Source organism: Zea mays, chromosome 1 (genome assembly GCF_902167145.1).
Source record: "Zea mays cultivar B73 chromosome 1, Zm-B73-REFERENCE-NAM-5.0, whole genome shotgun sequence".
Classification (NCBI taxonomy): domain Eukaryota; kingdom Viridiplantae; phylum Streptophyta; class Magnoliopsida; order Poales; family Poaceae; genus Zea; species Zea mays.
Window position 1 is genome coordinate 283,748,520 of NC_050096.1, and position 24,985 is coordinate 283,773,504.

Sequence of the window (24,985 nt, forward strand, 5' to 3'; positions counted from 1 at the left end):
TTCTCCCCCGTCATGTGGTTTGTGCATCCGCTGTCGATAATCCAGCTTGAACCCCCGGATGCATAAACCTGCAAGGCAAATTTAGGCTTGGGACTTAGGTACCCAACTCTTGTTGGGTCCTACAAGGTTAGTCACAATTGTCTTAGGGACCCAAATGCAAGTTTTATCACTCTTGCATTTTGCCCCTAATTTTCTAGCAACTATCTTCCTATCTTTTCTACAAATAGCAAAGGAAGCATTTAAATCATGATATATTGTGGAAGGTCCATTCATAACTTTCCTAGGAACATGAACAATATTCTTTCTAGGCACATGATGAATATTTTTCTTAGGCATATCTCTACCATGCATATAAGAAGAACTAGAAGCAAACATAGCATAAGGATCATAGGCATGTGCATCAAAAGCATTATAAGCATTACAACTCCTATGAGACTGTCTTCTATCGTTGTACATAAAAGCATGGTTCTTTTTAGTATTACTTGCCATAGGGGCCTTCCCTTTCTCCTTGGCGGAGATGGGAGCCTTACGGCTTGTCAAGTTCTTGGCTTCCCTCTTGAAACCAAGCCCATCCTTAATTGAGGGGTGTCTACCAACCGTGTAGGCATCCCTAGCAAATTTTAGTTTATCAAAATCACTCTTGCTAGTCTTAAGTTGGGCATTAAGACTAGCTATTTCATCATTTAGTTTGGAAATTGAAACTAGGTGTTCACTACAAGCATCAATGTCAAAATCTTTACACCTATTACAAGTTGCAACAATTTCTACACAAGATGTTGATTTACTAGCTATTTCTAACTTAGCATTCAAATCATCATTAATGCTCCTTAAGTTAAAAATTGTCCCATGGCAAGAAGATAATTCACAAGAAAGCATTTCATTTCTTTTAACTTCTAGAGCATGAGATTTTTGTGCTTCTACAAATTTGTCATGTTCTTCATACAACAAATCCTCTTGCTTTTCTAAAAGCCTATTCTTATCATTCAAGGCATCAATCAATTCATTAATTTTATCTACCTTGGTTCTATCTAGGCCCTTAAATAGACATGAATAATCTATTTCATCCTCATCACTAGATTCGTCCTCACTTGAAGAAGCATAAGTAGAGTCTCGAGTACATACCTTCTTCTCTCTTGCCATAAGGCATGTGTGACGCTCGTTGGGGAAGAGGGATGACTTGTTGAAGACGGTGGCGGCGAGTCCTTCATTGTCGGAGTCGGACGAGGAGCAATCCGAATCCCACTCCTTGCCAAGATGTGCCTCGCCCTTTGCCTTCTTATAGTTCTTCTTCTTCTCCCTCTTGTTCCCTTGATCCTGATCACTATCATTGTCGGGACAGTTAGCAATAAAATGACCAAGCTTACCACATTTGAAGCATGAGCGCTTCCCCTTTGTATTGGTCTTGCTTGGCTGCCCCTTGCGACCCTTTAGCGTTGTCTTGAATCTCTTGATGATGAGGGCCATCTCTTCATCATTAAGTCCGGCCGCCTCAATTTGTGCCACCTTGCTAGGTAGCGCCTCCTTGCTTCTTGTTGCCTTGAGAGCAAGGGGTTGAGGCTCGTTGATTGGACCATTCAATGCGTCGTCCACGTATCTTGCCTCTTTGATCATCATTCGCCCGCTCACGAACTTTCCAAGTATCTCCTCGGGCATCATCTTGGTGTACCTAGGATTCTCACGAATATTGTTCACAAGATGAGGATCAAGGACAATGAAAGACCTTAGCATTAGGCGGACAACGTCGTGATCCGTCCAACGTGTGCTTCCATAGCTTCTTATCTTGTTGACAAGGGTCTTGAGCCGGTTGTACGTTTGGGTTGGCTCTTCTCCCCTTATCATCGCGAATCTTCCGAGTTCGCCCTCCACCAACTCCATCTTGGTGAGCATTGTGACGTCGTTCCCCTCATGAGAGATTTTGAGGGTGTCCCATATTTGCTTGGCGTTATCCAAGCCGCTCACTTTGTGGTATTCATCCCTGCACAATGAAGCTAGAAGAACAGTAGTAGCTTGTGCATTCTTATGAATTTGCTCATTAATGAACATGGGACTATCCGTACTATCAAAGTGCATTCCACTCTCTACAATCTCCCATATACTAGGATGGAGAGAGAACAAGTGACTACGCATTTTGTGACTCCAAAATCCGTAGTCCTCTCCATCAAAATGAGGAGGTTTACCAAGTGGAATAGATAATAAATGAGCATTTGTACTTTGAGGAATACGAGAGTAATCAAAAGAAAAGTTCGAATTGACCGTTTTCTTTTTCTCGTAGTCGTCGTCGTCCTTTTGGGAAGAGGAAGATTCGTCGCTGTCGTAGTAGACGATCTCCTTGATGCGCCTAGTCTTCTTCTTCTTCCCGTCTTTGCGCTTGTGGCCCGAGCCCGAGTCGGTAGGCTTGTCATCCTTCGGCTCGTTGAAGATAGACTCCTTCTCGTTGTTGTTGACCACCATCCCCTTTCCCTTAGGATCCATCTCTTCGGGCGATTAGTCCCTTCTTGAAGAGAACGTCTCTGATACCAATTGAGAGCACCTAGAGGGGGGGGGGGGTGAATAGGTGATCCTATAAAACTTAAAACTTAAGCCACAAAACTTGGTTAGACGTTAGCAAAGTAATCGTCAAGTGGCTAGAGAGAATTAGCAAAACACAATAACCACAAGAGAATAATCACAGAGATGACACAGTGGTTTATCCCGTGGTTCGGCCAAGACCAACGCTTGCCTACTCCACGTTATGGCGTCCCAACGGACGAGGGTTGCAATCAACCCCTCTCAAGCGGTCCAAAGACCCACTTGAATACCACGGTGTTTTGCTTTGTTTTTCTTAATCCCGTTCACGAGGAATCTCCACAACTTGGAGTCTCTCGCCCTTACAAAGATTTTCACAAAGAAGCACGGAGTAAGGGAGGGATTAGCAACTCACACAAGTCACAAACATCCCAACAAATACGCACACACAGAACCCAGACTTAAGCTCAAATGGCTAGCACACTAGAACGGAGCTCAAATCACTAGAATATCGAACAAGTGCGCAAGAATGATGTGTGAGTGATCAATAGTGCTCAAAGGATGTTTGGATATCTCCTCCATGCGCCTAGGGGTCCCTTTTATAGCCCCAAGGCAGCTAGGAGCCGTTGAGAGCAATCTGGGAAGGCAAATCTTGCCTTCTGTCGATTGGCGCACCAGACAGTCCGGTGCACACCGGACACTGTCCGGTGCCCGATTTCTTTCCATAAATGGCACAGCCGACCGTTGGCAGCCTTGGAGCCGTTGGCGCACCGGACATGTCCGGTGCACACCGGACAGTCCGGTGCCCCCTTTTAGCCGTTGGCTCGGCCGCGTGTCCCGCGCAGATCGCGCGGCCGACCGTTGGCCCGGCCGACCGTTGGCTCACCGGACAGTCCGGTGAATTATAGCCGTACGTCGCCGGTGAATTCCCGAGAGCGACCAGTTCGCTCGAGCCAGCCTGGCGCACCGGACACTGTCCGGTGCACCACCGGACAGTCCGGTGCTCCCAAACTGAGCAGACTTTGGCTGAACAAAGCCATCTCATTTCCAATTCGATTTTTCCTGTTTCCAGCACTTAGACACAACACATTAGTCCATAAAATAATGTACTAAGTCTAGAAACATACCTTTTGACATGATTTGCACTTTGTCCACCACATTTCATAGATCAACACAAAAGCACTTGCGTTGGCACTCAATCACCAAAAAACTTAGAAATGGCCCAAGGACACATTTCCCTTTCAGCTTCCAATAGTTAAAGGAAGCCCAGGTCGATCATCCCTGCAACCTGGTTCAACCCAACGCACCGACTGGACCAGGCTGTCGGTTGCACCACCCGCGCCCACGTCTGTGCGCGCAAAAAAAGGAATGCATGCATGAGTCAAACACGTCCCCTTGCATGAGCATAAATTTAGGAAAGATATGTGTGGCGTGGCGGTTTCTATTTTTAAATGCTTTATTTCCTTCATAAATTTAGGATCGCTGCAATAGCCATGCAACTAGACTCGTAAAGACCATTTTATGATATATACTGTTACTAAATATGCTACACTGTGTAGATAATTATGCAATTCGGTATACTGCGTAAAAATCTGTTACCAGTTGCATGCACACGAATTTATGATGAAAATATTGTGCAATGAAAGGAAATGAATTGCACACATAGAAACAAAAAATCGTATTTAATGTTTAATTTCCTTCATAAATATAGGATCTCTCCAACAGCCAAGCAGCTAAACACATTAGATCTAGTTTATGATATATATTGATACAAATTATACTACATGGTGTAGCTATTTATGTAATTCGTTACACTGCGTAAAAAATATGGCATGTTGTTCACTGGTGGACACATCTCCGGGTTGGAGCGTAATAACCTTAAGTTTTGAGCATAAAATCTTTCAATTATAAGCGTAAATACCGAGCCAATGTGAGAGGTTGATAGCTCTAGTAGGTTGTTATTACGATCCTATTTTTATGGAAAAACATGGCAGCTGCATGCATGCTGTTACACAGATCCAAAAATTATGGCAAAATGCATGCATGAGTCAAACACGTTCCCTTGCATGCGTGTAAATTTAGGAAAGATATATGTGGCGGCTTCTATTTTAAATGCTTTATTTCCTCCATAAATTTAGGATCGCTGCAACAGTCATGCAGCTAGACTCGTAATGACCATTTTATGATATATACTGATACTAAATATGCCACACTGTGTAGATAATTATGCAATTCGGTATACTGCGTAAAAATCTGTTACCAACTGCATGCATACGAATTTATGATGTAAAGAATATGCAATGAAAGCAAATGAATTGCATGCATAGAAACAAAAAATCGCATTTAATGTTTTATTTTCTTCGTAAACATAGGATCCCTCCAACAGCCATGCAGCTATACGCATTAGAACTAGTTTATGATATATACTGATACAAATTATACTACACGGTGTAGGTATTTATGCAATTCGTTAGACTACGTAAAAAATCTGGCATGTTGTTCACTGGTGGACGCATCTCCGGGTGGAGCGTAAAAACCTTAAATTTTGAGCATAAATTTTCTCAATTATAAGCGTAAATACTGAGTCAATGTGAGATGTTGATAGCTCTAATAGGTTGTTATTATTATTCTATTTTTATGACAAATCCGAAAACATGGTAGCCGCATGCATACGGTTTCTATTTTTATACAGATCCAAAAATTATGGCAAAAATCGTGGAGTTTCCATTGCATGCGCGCAAATTACGAACAGCATAAATCAAGGAATAGCCTTTCCAACGTGCATGCAGTAAACTGATATATGAACTCCGTGTTTAAGCATAAAATCGTACAGTTTTTGGCGTAAATAATACATGGGGTAGGCATAAAACACAATAATTGAAAAGAAAACTGCGTCGGATCGGAGGATGTCACGCGCGATCATCGCTGCGCGCATCTCGGGCCTTCCGTGACGACGCTCGCTCGAACATCGCGTCTCATGCGTCGCCGTTGCTACTCGCACGTCGACGGGCGTCGCTTGCTCGCCGGCCTTGGAAGTGCTGCCTCGTCGGAACCTCGGGGACGCCGCCGCTTGCCCGCACAAGGGCCCCGCTGTCGCTCGCCCTCTGGATCGGGGAGCCGCCGTCACCGACCTGGGAACCGCCGCCACTACTCCGGATCGAGGAACCTCCGCCACCGCGCGTCGAGATCATGGAGTTGCGGCCACCGGCCGGGGGTCCACCGCCGCGCACGCTCTGGGGCAACCGCCGTCGTCGCACGCGGCGCCGCTAATGAATCGGGGTGGAGCGTAAAAAAACTGAACCCTAGCACTCTGGGTCCTGTTTTATAGACGTCCGGATGTGGTCCGACTCGATCGGATTGCACCGTCCGATATGGGCTTTCTCTAATTATTGAAAGCACATGGCTATATATATATATAGGGTGATGGTAATGGGAGCCCTGGGCTTCCATTAGTATGGGAAGCCCCAGTCAGGTATATCTACGCGCGCTCAATTTGGTTCTGGTTCTGGCTCGGTCGGATTCAGCGTAAAACGTAACCTAAAACAGCGTAAATGAGTACGAAATTTAGCGTAAATCTTATATCTGTTTTGTAACAGCAAACGAGGCCTAAAATTACGGCATAAAAATCGCATGCAGCCGATCGTGCGCGGGTTCTGGCTCGAGCGGATTCCAGCGTAAAACGTGAGCTAAAACAGCGTAAATGAGTACGAAATTTAGCGTAAAACCTATATCTGTTTTGTAACAGCAAACGAGGCCTAAAATTACGGCATAAAAATCGCATGCAGTCGATCGTGCGCGGGTTCTGGCTCGGGCGGATTCCAGCGTAAAACGTGAGCTAAAACAACATAAATGAGTACGAAATTTAGCGTAAAACCTATATCTGTTTTGTAACAGCAAACGAAGCCCAAAATTACGGCGTAAAAATCGTGTGCAGCCGATCGTGCACGGGTTCTGGCTCGGGCGGATTCCAGCGTAAAACGTGAGCTAAAACAGCGTAAATGAGTACGAAATTTAGTGTAAAACACGTGCACAATCTCACTTCGCAAGAGATTGCTGTAAAACACATCAAAAAGTGTCATAAATTTGGCGTAAAACGCACTAAGACTGTTTTTTAATGGAAGCTTAAAACACAACAAGTGTCGCAAATTTAGTTTGAAAATGCATAAATCACGATGGTCTCATAGGGCACTTGTTTTGTTCACAGTATATCAAAATATAAAGTACAACGATATTTTGCCAATATTGTCGCAATCATACACGATTTTTTGACATGACAAAAAACGAGGAGCCAACCCTGTCTTCGGTACTTCATACATTTGGAACCATTAGCCTTTAGCTAGGTCGTGGCCCGAAATGGAAGCATCGCTGCTCGGCTCTTGTCAAAACAGGTATGTGTAAGCCTGTATAAAGCATAAAGACACGTCAGAACAAGCATAAGTAAATCAAACAGAAACCTAAAATGATTCACCAGTTAAAAGACATGGATTGAGAGGGATGATATAATATAAGAGTAGAGTTATGCATTCACTTAGATCATGCTGCTCTACAACAACCTGTCACGTTATTTATTCATTTTCAGATTCTTGTATCTCCCATCATTTATTCTTATTCCTTCGTTACTTATGGTGAGAGTGTTTATCAACCAAAGGTTGGAGCTTAGACTGCAATAAAAATTGTTTATGTGCAAACCTCTTGCAGAAACCAGAGCATTTATTATACATTTATTTAGTCATCTATATTCAAATGGATGATGCAATAAATCAAAGAAAATAAGATTAAGATTGACAAAAAGATGTAACAAATCAAGCAAATAGCTGGATGTCACAGGTTATAGCATCAGCACACCAAAATTCAGTCGTTAATAATGGAATTTCTGATCATAACAAATCAAAACGCATATATAGTGGAGTGTATGCATAAATGGTGCCACAATTATTTATAACAGTTGCTACAATAGCAATATCAATATGCATGGATAGTGCAAACAAGTTGTTGTTTTAGTTCAAAATTGCATGAGTGCACCAACCATTAAATTGAGCCAATCACCAAAAAGTAAGTCACTGGTACAATATGGAATTGAACATAATATCATAATTATAAGAATAATGATCTAAAAGTGTGTGGTACATGTAAAGTGACCTACAATCATAACAAATATTTCAGTTCATTGACAAATAAGTCATACAAATTCCTATTAAAAACATGTTTGAAGGCCATCCGAAAGTGCATAAACAAGAATACCATTTGTTTTTACTACCACATAGATAAAGTTTGTATATTTATGCATACAAACCTTTGCAAGAAGTTCCATTCAATCTTCCTTCGACTTCTCAGCACACCAGTAGTAAAACACTTTAGATTCTGAAATTCTGATTAGGAAAGAGCGTCTAGAATTATCAGCTGATATTTCTTCAATCATAACTTCCGAAAATTCAAAGTCGTTGCTCAAGAGAGCTAGTTGCTCTGGATAACCATCATCACAAACAAAGGTAAGCCGCATGCTAGATGATGGCAGAAGAACAAGGTTCAGCTTCCCTCTGCACATAGGAAATGTACATACATGAGATCCCAGAACATATTGTTATAAAAAATAAGAAGACTGATAAGGTGATTAAACAGTGTATCTTGATGTCAGGCCAAGCAAAGCAATGCAGAGTGAGGCATACAAATGTCATCTATGTAAACACATCCTGCTAAAGTTCAGTTGCTGAAACTGGTGTATTAGCGATTAGTTGGAAGAAAGATGAATCCTAGATATCATATAAAACATGACAGACTCTTCTACAGACTTTAGCAAGAAAATAATAGCGTCCCAAGACTAAATAATTACTGTAGGTTCTTAAAAATAAAACAACTCTAGGTTCACATGTGTACTTTACTGTGGACTGGATAACAACATGGATTGGATATTCAAAATTCAGCGAATTTCTCCTAGTTGAAGGTTGTTTATATAGTCCCTTTTTTATAATGATAAGAATACATGTACCAATTAATGTGATCGTGCATTGAAACAAACCTCTTCAGGATCAATAGGCTACGAAAATACAGCATATGTATCCTTCCTACAAGAAACAAGGAGTGCAGGACACACAAAGATGAGAGGTCCTAGAGCTGAGAATGGGAGCCGTACAAGCAACAAACACGACAACTCACTTCTGTAGCCTATCAAGGATGAAGAGCGATAACTTTTTGTTTGGCAAAGTGTTCTGGGCCCGGAATCGGATGGCTCTATCGAATGAACAAATCGAAGCCATGAGGCACAGGGAAAACAGAGGCACGATCATTAATTATATATACGAGAAATATGTAATGCATATAACAGTAACAGAATTAAAAATGACACCGTTATGCATATTTGTCCAGGTATATTTTTTGCCTACGAAAACCTGAAGAGTTAATAGCACAGAGCAAGGAGCACCAACATTCACGCCCATCTCTCGCTTTTCCTCATCTTTTCTCCCAACAGTTAAGATAAAAAATTAAATAAATAACATACGAAGTTAAAATATTTACGAGCATCAAAAACCTCCCTGAGGTAGAAAAAAGCAGCAGAAAGGTGGGGGTAAACTTTTGTTTACCAACACTAGTTACCACCACGAATAAATCATAAATAAAATAAACTCGCACGCGACTCAATGCAGTTCATAAATCAGGGAAGGAGATCAGCACTAGCCTTGGACTTGAGATCGTTTATGCTCTCGCACTGCTCCTCGACTAGCTTGTTGAGCGATGCCGCCTTCTGCTCCAGCCGGACGACCTCGGCATGTTCCCCGAGGAGAGGCAAGCCTGGGTACATGCTCTGGGTGGAGGAATGGATGGTCGTGCAGAGGCGGTGCTGGATCTACCACCTCGCCTCGCTGCCACCGTTCCTGCTCGTCTTGGCGGGCCACATCCGGGCGGTGGACCACTGGTGGAACCAGCATGGGCTCGGCGGCGACAACGTCGAGGGTCGCTGTCGGGTCTCCAAGTCACGGTCATCAGCAGTGATGAAGGGGACGAAGGCAGTCTATATATTTTCAGATAACAGTGAGCTCAAATGAAACAAGCGTATCTTGACATATCAATCTGGAAACAAGCAAAGAGCAGGAGCTTACTTGTAGTGGCTTGAGTGTTTATGCTATAAGTATTACGATATATACCTCATCTAAGAATATATTACCTCCTTCAGGAAGATCATTTGCAAGATAAAAAATAGATCCCAATAGACGCTCGTTTTCACCATATTATTTGAACATAACAACTTCAAGTGGCACATATAGTAGTGGAATTCCTGAATATAAGAATGAGCAGATAAAATTCCACTAAAAAGTTAATTGACATCAGCTACAAATTTGCTAAAAGATAAGCTAACGTACATTTGATGGAAACCACAAATAATAATGCATTAGAAAAAGTTAAGCTAACCTGCATTTGATGACCAAAGTAGGACCATTCGCCTAGCAGCCACGATTTAAGCATGTATTTTATTGGAAAAGGATAATTTACATATTGTTGTTTAGATGCTTAGCCTAAAAGAGGTGCCGCAGTAGAACCTGGACCATTATGTTTTTCCACTTGATACCCTAGTCATTTTCCCCCTGAAACACCATATATATGTGTGAAGATGTGGAGGACGCAAGGTAATATCTAATTTACAGCATACCATCTAGGAGCACTACCATACAGAACTCATGGAAGAATTCTACCATTCTTGTAACTTTCGTTGCACATGCCTACTCTAACCAACATTAATACGTATAGAAATCAACATTATGGGAGAGTGATTATGTAGAATGAGACAAACAACGCATCTACGCAAATATGAGAAGGGCATCCTTAGTTCCTTACCAATCAGAGCTGGAGCGAACTCCGATCCACTGCCACAGCACGGCTGGATGAGGTCACGACAGCAGATCTGAAAGGATGATGAGCAGGTGAGCGAAGGGTAGCAGCGTCGGGTGCAGACGTAGGCAAAAGGCGACAACGAGCAAGCGATGAGGAGGAGAAGGTCCGCGGCTGCGACTGGGTCGCCACTATTACCAATCTCCGTGTAAGCGCACGCGGGATTCATACCGGAGAGTGGTTGTGGACGTCATGGAGGTTCACACCGGAGGGCGGGTGTGTAGGGAGCGGGACGACCTGTAGATTGAGCACCAGCGCTGAGAGGGAGAGGAAGATGCGAGCGGGGCGAGGCTGCGATTACGGGATTGGGGCATTGGCGGCTGGCGTGAGGGGCTATCCATGCACAACTAGGGTTTGGCGGTTTTGGCCGTGATAGGCTGCTGTGATGGGCCGCCGAAGGCCGGTTTGGTTGGGTCTGGGATCCGTCGCTGGGCCTGTGTTACGTTGGATTGGAAACAATTGAGACAGTATGGTTGAACCATAACATACTATTGGACCAGGGCTTTCTATAGTTATTGAAAGCCCAGGGCTCCAAATATACAAACTATATATATAGCCCTGTGCTTTCAATAATTAGAGAAAGCCCATATCGGACGGTGCAATCCGATCGAGTCCGACCACATCCGGACGTCTATAAAATAGGACCCAGAGTGCTAGGGTTCAGTTTTTTTACGCTCCACCCCGATTCATTAGCGACGCCGCGTGCGACGACGGCGGTTGCCCCAGAGCGTGCGTGGCGGTGGACCCCCGGCCGGTGGCCGCAACTCCATGACCTCGACGCGCGGTGGCGGAGGTTCCTCGATCCGGAGTAGTGGCGGCGGTTCCGAGGTTGGTGACGGCGGCTCCCCGATCCAGAGGTCGAGCGACAGCGGGGCCCTTGTGCGGGCAAGCGGCGGCGTCCCCGAGGTCCCGAGGAGGCAGCACTTCCAAGGTCGGCGAGCAAGCGACGCCCGTCGACGTGCGAGTAGCAACGGCGACGCATGAGACGCGATGTTCGAGCGAGCGTCGTCACGGAAGGCCCGAGATGCGCGCAGCGATGATCGCGCGTGACATCCTCCGATCCGGCGCAGTTTTCTTTTCAATTATTGTGTTTTATGCCTACCCCATGTATTATTTACGCCAAAAACTGTACGATTTTATGCTTAAACACGGAGTTTGTATATCAGTTTACTGCATGCACATTGGAAAGGCTATTCCTTGATTTATGTTGTTCGTAATTTGCGCGCATGCAATGGAAACTCCACGATTTTTGCCATAATTTTTGGATCTGTATAAAAATAGAAACCGTATGCATGCGGCTACCATGTTTTCGGATTTGTCATAAAAATAGGATAATAATAGCAACCTATTAGAGCTATCAACATCTCACATTGACTCGGTATTTACGCTTATAATTGAGGGATTTTATGCTCAAAATTTAAGGTTTTTACGCTCCACCCGGAGATGCGTCCACCAGTGAACAACATGCCAGATTTTTTACGCAGTCTAACGAATTGCATAAATACCTACACCGTGTAGTATAATTTGTATCAGTATATATCATAAACTAGTTCTAATGCGTATAGCTGCATGGCTGTTGGAGGGATCCTATGTTTACGAAGAAAATAAAACATTAAATACGATTTTTTGTTTCTATGCATGCAATTCATTTGCTTTCATTGCATATTCTTTCCATCATAAATTTGTATGCATGCAGTTGGTAACATATTCTTTTCATTTGCATGCAGTATACCGAATTGCATAATTATCTACACAGTGTGACATATTTAGTATCAGTATATATCATAAAATGGTCATTACGAGTCTAGTTGCATGGCTGTTGCAGCGATCCTAAATTTATGGAGGAAATAAAGCATTTAAAATAGAAACCGCCACATATATCTTTCCTAAATTTACGCGCATGCAAGGGAACGTGTTTGACTCATGCATGCATTTTGCCAAAATTTTTGGATCTGTAAAACAGCATGCATGCAGCTGCCATGTTTTTCGGATCTGCCATAAAAATAGGATCGTAATAACAACCTACTAGAGCTATCAACCTCTCACATTGGCTCGGTATTTACGCTTATAATTGAAAGATTTTATGCTCAAAACTTAAGGTTATTACGCTCCAACCCGGAGATGTGTCCACCAGTGAACAACATGCCATATTTTTTACGCAGTGTAACGAATTACATAAATAGCTACACCATGTAGTATAATTTGTATCAATATATATCATAAACTAGATCTAATGTGTTTAGCTGCTTGGCTGTTGGAGGGATCCTATATTTATGAAAAAAATTAAACATTAAATACGATTTTTTGTTTCTATGCGTGCAATTCATTTCCTTTCATTGCACAATATTTTCATCATAAATTCGTGTGCATGCAGCTGGTAACAGATTTTTACGCAGTATACCGAATTGCATAATTATCTACACAGGATAGCATATTTAGTAACAGTATATATCATAAAATTGTCTTTACGAGTCTAGTTGCATGACTATTGCAGCGATCCTAAATTTATGAAGAAAATAAAGCATTTAAAAATAGAAACCGCCACGCCACACATATCTTTCCTAAATTTATGCGCATGCAAGGGGACGTGTTTGACTCATGCATGCATTCCTTTTTTTGCGCGCACAGACGTGGGCGCGGGTGGTGCAACCGACAGCCTGGTCCAGTCGGTGCGTTGGGTTGAACCAGGTTGCAGGGATGATCGACCTGGGCTTCCTTTAACTATTGGAAGCTGAAAGGGAAATGTGTCCTTGGGCCATTTCTAAGTTTTTTGGTGATTGAGTGCCAACGCAAGTGCTTTTGTGTTGATCTATGAAATGTGGTGGACAAAGTGCAAATCATGTCAAAAGGTATGTTTCTAGACTTAGTACATTATTTTATGGACTAATGTATTGTGTCTAAGTGCTGGAAACAGGAAAAATCGAATTGGAAATGGGATGGCTTTGTTCAGCCAAAGTCTGCTCAGTCTGGGAGCACCGGACTGTCCGGTGGTGCACCGGACAGTGTCCGGTGCGCCAGGCTGGCTCAAGCGAACTGGTCGCTCTCGGGAATTCACCGGCGACGTACGGCTATAATTCACCGGACTGTCCGGTGTGCACCGGACTGTCCGGTGTGCACCGGACTGTCCGGTGAGCCAACGGTCGGCCGCGCGATCTGCGCGGGACACGTGGCCGAGCCAACGGCTAGAAGGGGGCACCGGACTGTCCGGTGTGCACCGGACATGTCCGGTGCGCCAACGGCTCCAAGGCTGCCAACGTCGGCTGCGCCATTTATGGAAAGAAATTGGGCACCGGACTGTTCGGTGCGCCAATCGACAGAAGGCAAGATTTGCCTTCCCAGATTGCTCTCAACGGCTCCTAGCTGCCTTGGGGCTATAAAAGGGACCCCTAGGCGCATGGAGGAGATATCCAAACATCCTTTGAGCACTATTGATCACTCACACATCATTCTTGCGCACTTGTTCGACATTCTAGTGATTTGAGCTCCGTTCTAGTGTGCTAGCCATTTGAGCTTAAGTCTGGGTTATGTGTGTGCGTATTTGTTGTGATCTTTGTGACTTGTGTGAGTTGCTAATCCCTCCCTTACTCCGTGCTTCTTTGTGAAAATCTTTGTAAGGGCGAGAGACTCCAAGTTGTGGAGATTCCTCGTGAACGGGATTAAGAAAAACAAAGCAAAACACCGTGGTATTCAAGTGGGTCTTTGGACCGCTTGAGAGGGGTTGATTGCAACCCTCGTCCGTTGGGACGCCACAACATGGAGTAGGCAAGCGTTGGTCTTGGCCGAACCACGGGATAAACCACTGTGTCATCTCTGTGATTATTCTCTTGTGGTTATTGTGTTTTTCTAATTCTCTCTAGCCACTTGGCGATTACTGTGCTAACGTCTAACCAAGTTTTTTGGCTTAAGTTTTAAGTTTTATAGGATCACCTATTCACCCCCCCTCTAGGTGCTCTCAATTGGTATCAGAGCCGTTCTCTTCAAGAAGGGACTAATCGCCCGAAGAGATGGATCCTAAGGGAAAGGGGATGGTGGTCAACAACAACGAGAAGGAGTCTATCTTCAACGAGCCGAAGGATGACAAGCCTACCGACTCGGGCTCGGGCCACAAGCGCAAAGACGGGAAGAAGAAGAAGACTAGGCGCATCAAGGAGATCGTCTACTACGACAGCGACAAATCTTCCTCTTCCCAAAAGGACGACGACGACTACGAGAAAAAGAAAACGGTCAATTCGAACTTTTCTTTTGATTACTCTCGTATTCCTCAAAGTACAAATGCTCATTTATTATCTATTCCACTTGGTAAACCTCCTCATTTTGATGGAGAGGACTACGGATTTTGGAGTCACAAAATGCGTAGTCACTTGTTCTCTCTCCATCCTAGTATATGGGAGATTGTAGAGAGTGGAATGCACTTTGATAGTACGGATAGTCCCATGTTCATTAATGAGCAAATTCATAAGAATGCACAAGCTACTACTGTTCTTCTAGCTTCATTGTGCAGGGATGAATACCACAAAGTGAGCGGCTTGGATAACGCCAAGCAAATATGGGACACCCTCAAAATCTCTCATGAGGGGAACGACGTCACAATGCTCACCAAGATGGAGTTGGTGGAGGGCGAACTCGGAAGATTCGCGATGATAAGGGGAGAAGAGCCAACCCAAACGTACAACCGGCTCAAGACCCTTGTCAACAAGATAAGAAGCTATGGAAGCACACGTTGGACGGATCACAACGTCGTCCGCCTAATGCTAAGGTCTTTCACTGTCCTTGATCCTCATCTTGTGAACAATATTCGTGAGAATCCTAGGTACACCAAGATGACGCCCGAGGAGATACTTGGAAAGTTCGTGAGCGGGCGAATGATGATCAAAGAGGCAAGATACGTGGACGGCGCATTGAATGGTCCAATCAACGAGCCTCAACCCCTTGCTCTCAAGGCAACAAGAAGCAAGGAGGCGCTACCTAGCAAGGTGGCACAAATTGAGGCGGTCGGACTTAATGATGAAGAGATGGCCCTCATCATCAAGAGATTCAAGACGGCGCTAAAGGGTCGCAAGGGGCAGCCAAGCAAGACCAAGACAAAGGGGAAGCGCTCATGCTTCAAATGTGGTAAGCTTGGTCATTTTATTGCTAACTGTCCCGACAATGATAGTGATCAGGATCAAGGGAACAAGAGGGAGAAGAAGAAGAACTATAAGAAGGCAAAGGGCGAGGCACATCTTGGCAAGGAGTGGGATTCGGATTGCTCCTCGTCCGACTCCGACAATGAAGGACTCGCCGCCACCGCCTTCAACAAGTCATCCCTCTTCCCCAACGAGCGTCACACATGCCTTATGGCAAGGGAGAAGAAGGTATGTACTCGAGACTCTACTTATGCTTCTTCAAGTGAGGACGAATCTAGTGATGAGGATGAAATAGATTATTCATGTCTATTTAAGGGCTTAGATAGAACCAAGGTAGATAAAATTAATGAATTGATTGATGCCTTGAATGATAAGAATAGGCTTTTAGAAAAGCAAGAGGATTTGTTGTATGAAGAACATGACAAATTTGTAGAAGCACAAAAATCTCATGCTCTAGAAGTTAAAAGAAATGAAATGCTTTCTTGTGAATTATCTTCTTGCCATGGGACAATTTTTAACTTAAGGAGCATTAATGATGATTTGAATGCTAAGTTAGAAATAGCTAGTAAATCAACATCTTGTGTAGAAATTGTTGCAACTTGTAATAGGTGTAAAGATTTTGACATTGATGCTTGTAGTGAACACCTAGTTTCAATTTCCACTAAATGATGAAATAGCTAGTCTTAATGCCCAACTTAAGACTAGCAAGAGTGATTTTGATAAACTAAAATTTGCTAGGGATGCCTACACGGTTGGTAGACACCCCTCAATTAAGGATGGTCTTGGTTTCAAGAGGGAAGCCAAGAACTTGACAAGCCGTAAGGCTCCCATCTCCGCCAAGGAGAAAGGGAAGGCCCCTATGGCAAGTAATACTAAAAAGAACCATGCTTTTATGTACAACGATAGAAGACAGTCTCATAGGAGTTGTAATGCTTATAATGCTTTTGATGCACATGCCTATGATCCTTATGCTATGTTTGCTTCTAGTTCTTCTTATATGCATGGTAGAGATATGCCTAAGAAAAATATTCATCATGTGCCTAGAAAGAATATTGTTCATGTTCCTAGGAAAGTTATGAATAGACCTTCCACAATATATCATGCTTTAAATGCTTCCTTTGCTATTTGTAGAAAAGATAGGAAGATAGTTGGTAGAAAATTAGGGGCAAAATGCAAGAGTGATAAAAACTTGCATTTGGGTCCCTAAGACAATTGTGACTAACCTTGTAGGACCCAACAAGAGTTGGGTACCTAAGTCCCAAGCCTAAATTTGCCTTGCAGGTTTATGCATCCGGGGGTTCAAGCTGGATTATCGACAGCGGATGCACAAACCACATGACGGGGGAGAAGAAGATGTTTACTTCCTACGTCAAGAACAAGGATTCCCAAGATTCAATTATATTCGGTGATGGGAATCAAGGCAAGGTGAAAGGTTTAGGCAAGATTGCAATTTCGAATGAGCACTCTATCTCTAATGTATTTTTAGTAGAGTCCCTTGGATATAATCTGCTATCTGTTAGTCAATTATGTAATATGGGATATAATTGTCTATTTACAAATGTAGATGTGTCTGTCTTTTGAAGAAGTGATGGTTCATTAGCTTTTAAGGGTGTATTAGACGACAAACTTTATTTAGTTGATTTTGCAAAAGAGGAGACCGGTCTAGATACATGCTTAATAGCTAAGACTAGCATGGGCTGGCTGTGGCATCGCCGCTTAGCACATGTAGGGATGAAGAACCTTCACAAGCTTCTAAAGGGAGAACACGTGATAGGTTTGACTAACGTACAATTCGAAAAAGATAGACCTTGTGCAGCTTGTCAGGCAGGTAAACAAGTGGGAGGAGCGCATCACATCAAGAATGTGATGACCACATCAAGACCCCTGGAACTGCTACATATGGACCTCTTCGGATCCGTCGCCTATCTAAGCATAGGAGGAAGTAAGTATGGTCTAGTTATTGTTGATGACTTTTCCCGCTTCACTTGGGTGTTCTTTTTGCAGGATAAGTCTGAAACCCAAGGGACCCTCAAGCGCTTCCTAAGGAGAGCTCAAAATGAGTTTGAGCTCAAGGTGAAGAAGATAAGGAGCGACAACGGGTACGAGTTCAAGAACCTTCAAGTGGAGGAGTTCCTTGAGGAGGAAGGGATCAAGCACGAGTTCTCCGCTCCCTACACACCACAACAAAATGGTGTGGTAGAGAGGAAGAACAGGACGCTCATCGATATGGCGAGGACGATGCTTGGAGAGTTCAAGACCCCCGAGTGCTTTTGGTTGGAAGCCGTGAACACGGCTTGCCACGCCATCAACAGGGTCTACCTTCATCGCCTCCTCAAGAAGACGTCGTATGAGCTGCTAACCGGTAACAAACCCAATGTGTCATACTTTCGTGTATTTGGGAGTAAATGCTACATTCTAGTGAAGAAGGGTAGGAATTCTAAGTTTGCTCCCAAAGCTGTAGAAGGGTTTTTGTTAGGTTATGATTCAAATACAAAGGCGTATAGAGTCTTCAACAAATCATCCGGTTTGGTTGAAGTCTCTAGCGACGTTGTATTTGATGAGACTAATGGCTCTCCAAGAGAGCAAGTTGTTGATTTTGATGATGTAGATGAAGAAGACGTTCCAACGGCCGCAATACGCACCATGGCGATTGGAAAGGTGCGGCCACAGGAACAAAAGGAGCAAGATCAACCTTCTTCCTCAACCATGGTGCATCCCCCAACTCAAGATGATGAATAGGTTCATCAACAGGAGGCGTGTGATCAAGGGGGAGCACAAGATAATAATGTGATGGAGGAAGAAGCACAACCGGCACCTCCAACCCAAGTTCGAGCGATGATTCAAAGGGATCATCCCATCGACCAAATTCTGGGTGATATTAGCAAGGGAGTAACTACTCGATCTCGATTAGTTAATTTTTGTGAGCATTACTCCTTTGTCTCTTCTATTGAGCCTTTCAGGGTAGAGGAGGCCTTGCTAGATCCGGACTGGGTGTTGGCCATGCAAGAGGAGCTCAACAACTTCACGAGGAATGAAGTTTGGACACTGGTGCCTCGTCCTTAGCAAAATGTTGTGGGAACCAAGTGGGTGTTCTGCAACAAACAAGACGAGCACGGAGTGGTGACGAGGAACAAGGCTCGACTTGTGGCAAAAGGTTATGCCCAAGTCGCAGGTTTGGACTTTGAGGAGACTTTTGCTCCTGTGGCTAGGCTAGAGTCCATTCGTATTTTGCTAGCATATGCTGCTCACCATTCTTTCAGGTTGTTCCAAATGGATGTGAAGAGCGCTTTCCTCAACGGGCCAATAAAGGAGGAGGTGTACGTAGAGCAACCCCCTGGCTTCGAGGATGAACGGTACCCCGACCACGTGTGTAAGCTCTCTAAGGCGCTCTATGGACTTAAGCAAGCCCCAAGAGCATGGTATGAATGCCTTAGAGACTTTCTAATTGCTAATGCTTTCAAGGTTGGGAAAGTCGATCCAACTCTTTTCACTAAGACTTGTGACGGTGATCTTTTTGTATGCCAAATTTATGTCGATGACATAATATTTGGTTCTACTAACAAAAAGTCTTGTGAAGAGTTTAGCAGGGTGATGACGCAGAAATTCGAGATGTCAATGATGGGCGAGTTGAACTACTTCCTTGGGTTCCAAGTGAAGCAACTCAAAGACGGCACCTTCATCTCTCAAACTGTAACACCCGGATTTTAGGGGTCCAAAACCCGGGCGCTAACATAAACACCAGGTATGCTGGGACCAAGTCTCACACATATGATGTAAAGTGGCACAGGATCGAATGTCACATCTTTATATATAACAGGAGTTCTATACAAAATAAATAATTACATTATAAGGAGACAACGGTCCAGCAACCCAAAGTTGACTGGGAGACGACGGCCTAGATCTCTCTCACGAACTCATCGCAGCATCCTCCATGCGCCTCATCCTGCGGTACCTGTTCTTGACCTGTGTGGGGGGGGTGTGAGACAGCAAGAGTGAGCTCACATACGTTCATCGCTCAACAAGTTGTGGGGAATAATGTGAATGAACTCACCAAAGGTGGGAGCTCACGTGAAGTGTAAGGCTTACCAAAGAGAATGGTTAGAGCTGAGCATTGCTTTTAAAGTTGGTCAAAATTTTATTAGCAATTACTAAGTATAAGTAAATACCAACCCAATTAAATAGTAGAACAAAAGTAACAACATCACCTGTACAACATCACCTGCGATGCAATGCATATGACAAATTGAGTTTAATTCCATAATTTAATCATGTGAGTGTCCGAGCCGCTCATGACCGTGAGCACGGCTAGTATACCAGTTTTACACTCTGCAGAGGTTGCGCATCTTTACCCACAAGTCATGTTACCCATCTGCCAAGGGATCGCGACTTCCCATACACCTCTACCGAGGAGGCGAGGCAGGGTAACACTACGAGGCCTTTACAAAGTTCCACTAGCTTCAGAAAACCCGCTACAGTTTATAGGAAGCTCCAATGCAGGAATCCCTTGCAGGACCGCCATCACAGCAAAATCCTCCCGAGGGCCTCCCCAGGAATCCCTTGCAGGACCGCCATCACAGCAAAATCCTCCCGAGGGCCTTCCCAGGAATCCCTTGCAGGACCGCCATCACAGCAAAATCCTCCCGAGGGCCTCCCTACACTGACCACTCCCCTACTGCCCTTGCCCCTTTCGGGTAAGGTAGTCCTCCACTAGCTTTCCTAATTAGTCAGCCAAGGGCGTCCCATTAAACCCTTGTGGTAGCACTGTTTTCCCGGGTGGTTCTCCATGTTCCAATTAACATAATGATCTTATCATGAACAGTAATAATAAACAGATAATAAAAGTGTAATCATAATTAATGTATCTTCATACCCAAAACCACATAAAGCACTAGCAAGTACTACCCAAAAAGTTCAGTGGTAAACAAGGTATAAAGATAGTCAAAACTAGGGTAACCTATTAGGTCCCATCAAAATTAACCTATGCAGATCATTATGATTAATTAGAACATGAGTGGGTAAAAAGAAGTGATCAAGGGCACAACTTGCCTAAGACTTGAGATTCCAGGTACCAGGATGATCTTCAGCTGACTCGTGTCCTCACTCTAGTCGTAGCAATACAAACAAACATTGTATAGGCAAAATTAACATTACACCAAGCATGTAAATAAAATACACAGTAATAATCTAGACATTAAAATAAGATCACAGGAACTGGAATCATTAAATTTGGGGTTATAGATTTTAAGTTATGGATTTTCTAATGTTTTATGTGCTTAATACAAGATTAAGTGAAAGAAAGATTTTAATGTGTTTGTCATGTCAGAACAGAGGCACTAATGGGTAGACAATATTATTACAAAAATTTAGGAACTGGAATGAGTTAATTCTGAGTTAGAATGAATTAAATATGAATTAAACAAGTTTATGAATTTATTTTTGTACTAAAAATCAATTTCCCTATTTATTTCTCTGGTTTTATAATTCCCTGGAGTGGGCGTCAATTTCTGGTAAGCGCAGGGGCCAACGTGCAAGTATTCTTAAGACTCTGAGCGCCACTGGTGAGGACGGCGGGTTAATTTCAATTAACTACAGGGTCTCTTATGCAAAATGGCCCGCCCGAAGGGGTATGTGGTTATCCTGGCCGCGGGATCAACAGCGGACGGCCGTGATTATTTCGCTAGCATGACGAAACGGTATGCAACGCCAACCGCCCGATCCGAGATTAACGCCCAAGATTTAATGAGATCCAGAACCAGCGCGGATCGTCGATCGACCGACCGATGGTCACGATCTAATCACACAAAGGGGGTCCCTATGATCTAATCCTACTCGTTGCCCCCGGATCCAACGGTTGAGGGGTTTCTCCCCCAAACCAGACAGACGACGCCGGCGCCGTCCCCCCCCAACGGCGGAGCACCACCGGCGGTCACGCAATCCGACGCCCGAACGCCACAAACCCAAAATTGACCGGTGCTAGACCTAGAGGGAAGGAGGGCGAACTCAATGGAGGGGTTCTTACCAATTATCACCCGCGGTGAAGCTCTGTCCACGGCGGCAGGCGGATCCACGGCGGCCCAATTGCTCCGTTGAGCAATTCCTCGTAGAAGCCAACCCGTGATCCCGATTCCCCATGCGCGCAAGCTCCACGCCGCTGCCCGAAGACCCCGAAGGCACTATGGACACCGAGCGACCCGGGAACGCACAGAACGGCGTCGCGGCGCACCTTTCCCGAGCTTGCGGCGGTGGCGACAATGGTGTTTTATGCACGGATGTGGGTACCGATGGATGAGATGAGGGGGAGGGTCCCGACGGCCCGTGATTTATACCCAATCGGTAAGTCCGAGGGGTGACGGAGGTAGGAGCGAGATCCCCGGCGGTGGGTGCGCGAGCTTCTGTTATGGGGTTGGGGACGACTCCGACGTATAGGGCCCACTGGACAGTGTCACGATGGCGAGCCCAGGTGCGTGCGTGCGAGTGACAAGCGGGCCCCGGATGTCAGCGCCGTGGTGGGAGCTGGGCCGCGCGAGGTAAAGAAGAAGTGGGCCAGAACTGAGGCAGTCGGCCCATGTAGGTCTTCTATTTTTTTTCTTTTTATCTTTTCTCCCTATATTTCAAACTCTAGTATTTGAATTCAAATTTGTTTGTGATTTCAAACCCAGGTTAAATTCCCAAATAATGTTCCAGTAGGAAGAGCTATAAGCACTCATATATATTTTTCTTTGCACATTATTTTCCTTGTTATTTACTCATGGAAGGAATTCCTTTCTATTTTCTCTTCTATGTTTTCATTTGAAATTTTGAGGTCAAGTTTAAACTATGATTCTTTATTCCAATAAAATGTGTCACAACAATTTCTTTAGGGTGATATGTATTTTTCTTTATTTATTTATTGGTTATTTAACTATTTTTTTATCTGATTTATGAAAAGAAAAGGAAACTAATAAATCTTCAAAGTTTTCAAAAGAAAAATTCCCAAAACACTAACCTGAATGTATTTATTTATTTATATCATTTTTTTCTAATGTAAAATTTTGGGCATTACAAATCCTACCCCCCTTAAAAATAATCTCGTCCTCGAGATTTGTAAGAGAAAGGATATATATACTCATATTGTTGTGGGAACATATGCACAAACAAAGAAATCTGAGCATGATGCATAACTCATTAGCAACACATAGGGTCAACAGACCTTATTATTATTACTAAAAGCGTAAAATACTGCTACTAGCTAAACTAATATTTAGGCCTTACAAATAGTAAAATATATATCTATGTTTATGTTTATCCCTATTCTTGTTGTTCATTGACCTCTTCACCGACTATTTCCTCTTCCACTGGCTCTTCTTCTTGAATTTCCAGTTCACCTGGTTCAGCTTCTACTTCTGCATGATAGGCTTGTCCTCGGTTGATAGATAGGGGCTGACTCTTTCCTGCCGAGGCCTGACCTTGTTTCATTGGAGCTGGTGTAGTGTAGGCAGCCCTGTTGGGACAGTAGTTGGCGTAGTGTCCCGGTTGTCCACATTTGAAGCATGCCCTGTTGGTGGATGTGTTGGGAGCAACAGGTCCTGCGGGGGTGCTTGCTTTTGGAGGAGCAGTTGGTGCCTGTTGAGTTTGTTGTCCAGAACTGCCACTAGCTGGTGTACTTGGAGTGGTAGTATAGCGAGGACGGGAACTACTTCCAGCCTGCCCTTGGTTAGCAGCCTTTCTTTTCTCTCCAAATATACTCCTCTTGTTTTCTACAGCAATAGCTTTGTCAAGTAGCCTTTGGAAGGATGGGAATGTGTGCGATACCAGTTGATATTGCAAGGGTCCAATCAAACCGTCCAGAAAAAACTCCTGCTTTTGCTCATCATCCTCAACATCTCTAGGAGCATATCGAGATAACTGGATGAATTTGTCCCTATATTCACTCACAGACATACTTCCTTGCTTGAGGGAGAGAAACTCCTTTCTCTTAATCTTCATGAGCCCGACAGGAATATGGTAATTCCTGAATTGTGTGGAGAATTCTGCCCAGGTAATTGTATCGACAGCAGCATGAGCAGCGCAGTACGCATCCCACCAATCTGCAGCAGGACCAGCGAGACGACCTGATGCGTAGAGTACTTTCTCTCGGTCCGAGCACTGAGCTATGTTGAGCATCTTCTCTATAGACTTTAGCCAGTCATCAGCTTGTAGTGGATCCGTGGAGTTGGAGAAGGTTGGTGGTTTGTGGCTCATGAATTCCCGATGCTTATCTCGGGGTGGAACTGGTGGTGGAGGTGGAGGCAATGGCACCTGTTGCTGTTGCTGCTGTTGTTGAAGTTGTTGTTGCAGCTGCTGTTGTTGCACCCTTCTCTCCTGGCGTATCTCTTCCCGCTCTTGGTGCATCTCCCGACGTGCATCCTCTCTTTCCTGGCGCATTTCCTGGCGTTCTTGCTGCATTTGGGCGCGCATATCTGCCATAGTGTCAGCCATTTGCTGCATCATCCTCATTTGAGCTGCAATCAGTGGGTCAACTCCGCCTGGTGGAGGATTAGGAGGATTCATCTCTGCTGGCTGTGGCTGGGGTTGTCTATATATCTGCCGAGTGTGTCGATTAGGAGGTAAATCAATTCCACCACCCCTCCTGGTATTGACCATCTAAGTTAGAAGCATATCGTAAGATAGTTTTGCAAGGGAATCATTTGGTAGGCAGAATGAATAAGCTAATAGTTGGTTATGTACTGAAGATTCTCTGGTAGGGCTTGACCAGATATTTTATGTCAAGACTAGGGTAACTAGTTGTATGAGGTGAATGTCCAAAGGTAAGATAGAATCTGATAAGATGAGATAGATACGGAATACTAGATATTTTTTTTAGGGGAATAATCTAGTTTATCTAGTTATTTTTATAAGCATTATATATATGTAGATGTAATTGTGGACATTACTCCACAACCCATCACACTCAATCAAAGATCCAAATCATACATGTATCATAAGAACAAGCATTCAAGCATATAGAAAAAAAAATAGTTTTGTTTTTGTTCCTAAGAGTAGGTCTCCTATTCCTAAAGTCACTTTAGGCATAGGATTTCAAAGTGTGAAATCCACATTTGTCTTTAGAAAAGAAAAGGTATGAGTAATCAGAGTAAAGCGGAAATAGATGAGAAAAGATTAAGATAAGTTTAGAATTGAATCAGAGTAGCAGAGGTAAGTAAATAAGGGTTGTCCAGTTCTATCTAGGTTTCGTCCTACAGTCAACATTCCTCTGATACCACTTCTGTAACACCCGGATTTTAGGGGTCCAAAACCCGGGCGCTAACATAAACACCAGGTATGCTGGGACCAAGTCTCACACATATGATGTAAAGTGGCACAGGATCGAATGTCACATCTTTATATATAACAGGAGTTCTATACAAAATAAATAATTACATTATAAGGAGACAACGGTCCAGCAACCCAAAGTTGACTGGGAGACGACGGCCTAGATCTCTCTCACGAACTCA

General features: G+C 43.9%; 1 protein-coding gene and 1 pseudogene across 4 annotated transcripts; both read right to left on the reverse strand.

Moving 5' to 3' along the window:
* Window positions 1–7,618: 7,618 nt before the first annotated feature.
* Window positions 7,619–8,774, reverse strand: LOC111590571 (uncharacterized; annotated as a pseudogene). The gene is made up of 2 exons (XR_004549311.2): window positions 8,659–8,774; window positions 7,619–8,042 (listed from the first exon to the last, which is right to left on the reverse strand). The product of XR_004549311.2 is annotated as an uncharacterized protein (transcript).
* A 422-nt stretch (window positions 8,775–9,196) lies between these two features.
* Window positions 9,197–10,767, reverse strand: LOC103644016 (uncharacterized). 3 transcript variants are annotated; one of them, XR_002266565.2, is made up of 4 exons: window positions 10,558–10,749; window positions 10,333–10,399; window positions 9,910–10,082; window positions 9,216–9,775 (listed from the first exon to the last, which is right to left on the reverse strand). XR_002266565.2 is itself a non-coding variant. In XM_020546941.1 (3 exons), the coding sequence occupies exons 1-3, from the start codon at window positions 10,553–10,555 to the stop codon at window positions 9,538–9,540; spliced, it is 366 nt and encodes a 121-aa protein (XP_020402530.1). In that variant the 3' UTR covers window positions 9,197–9,537. The 3 variants fall into 3 exon arrangements, 1 of the variants encoding a protein (XP_020402530.1); XM_020546941.1 differs by lacking the exons at window positions 9,910–10,082; window positions 10,558–10,749 and having other exon boundaries at window positions 9,197–9,570; window positions 9,665–9,774; window positions 10,333–10,555; XR_002266566.3 differs by lacking the exon at window positions 9,910–10,082 and having other exon boundaries at window positions 9,199–9,775; window positions 10,558–10,767.
* Window positions 10,768–24,985: the final 14,218 nt, after the last annotated feature.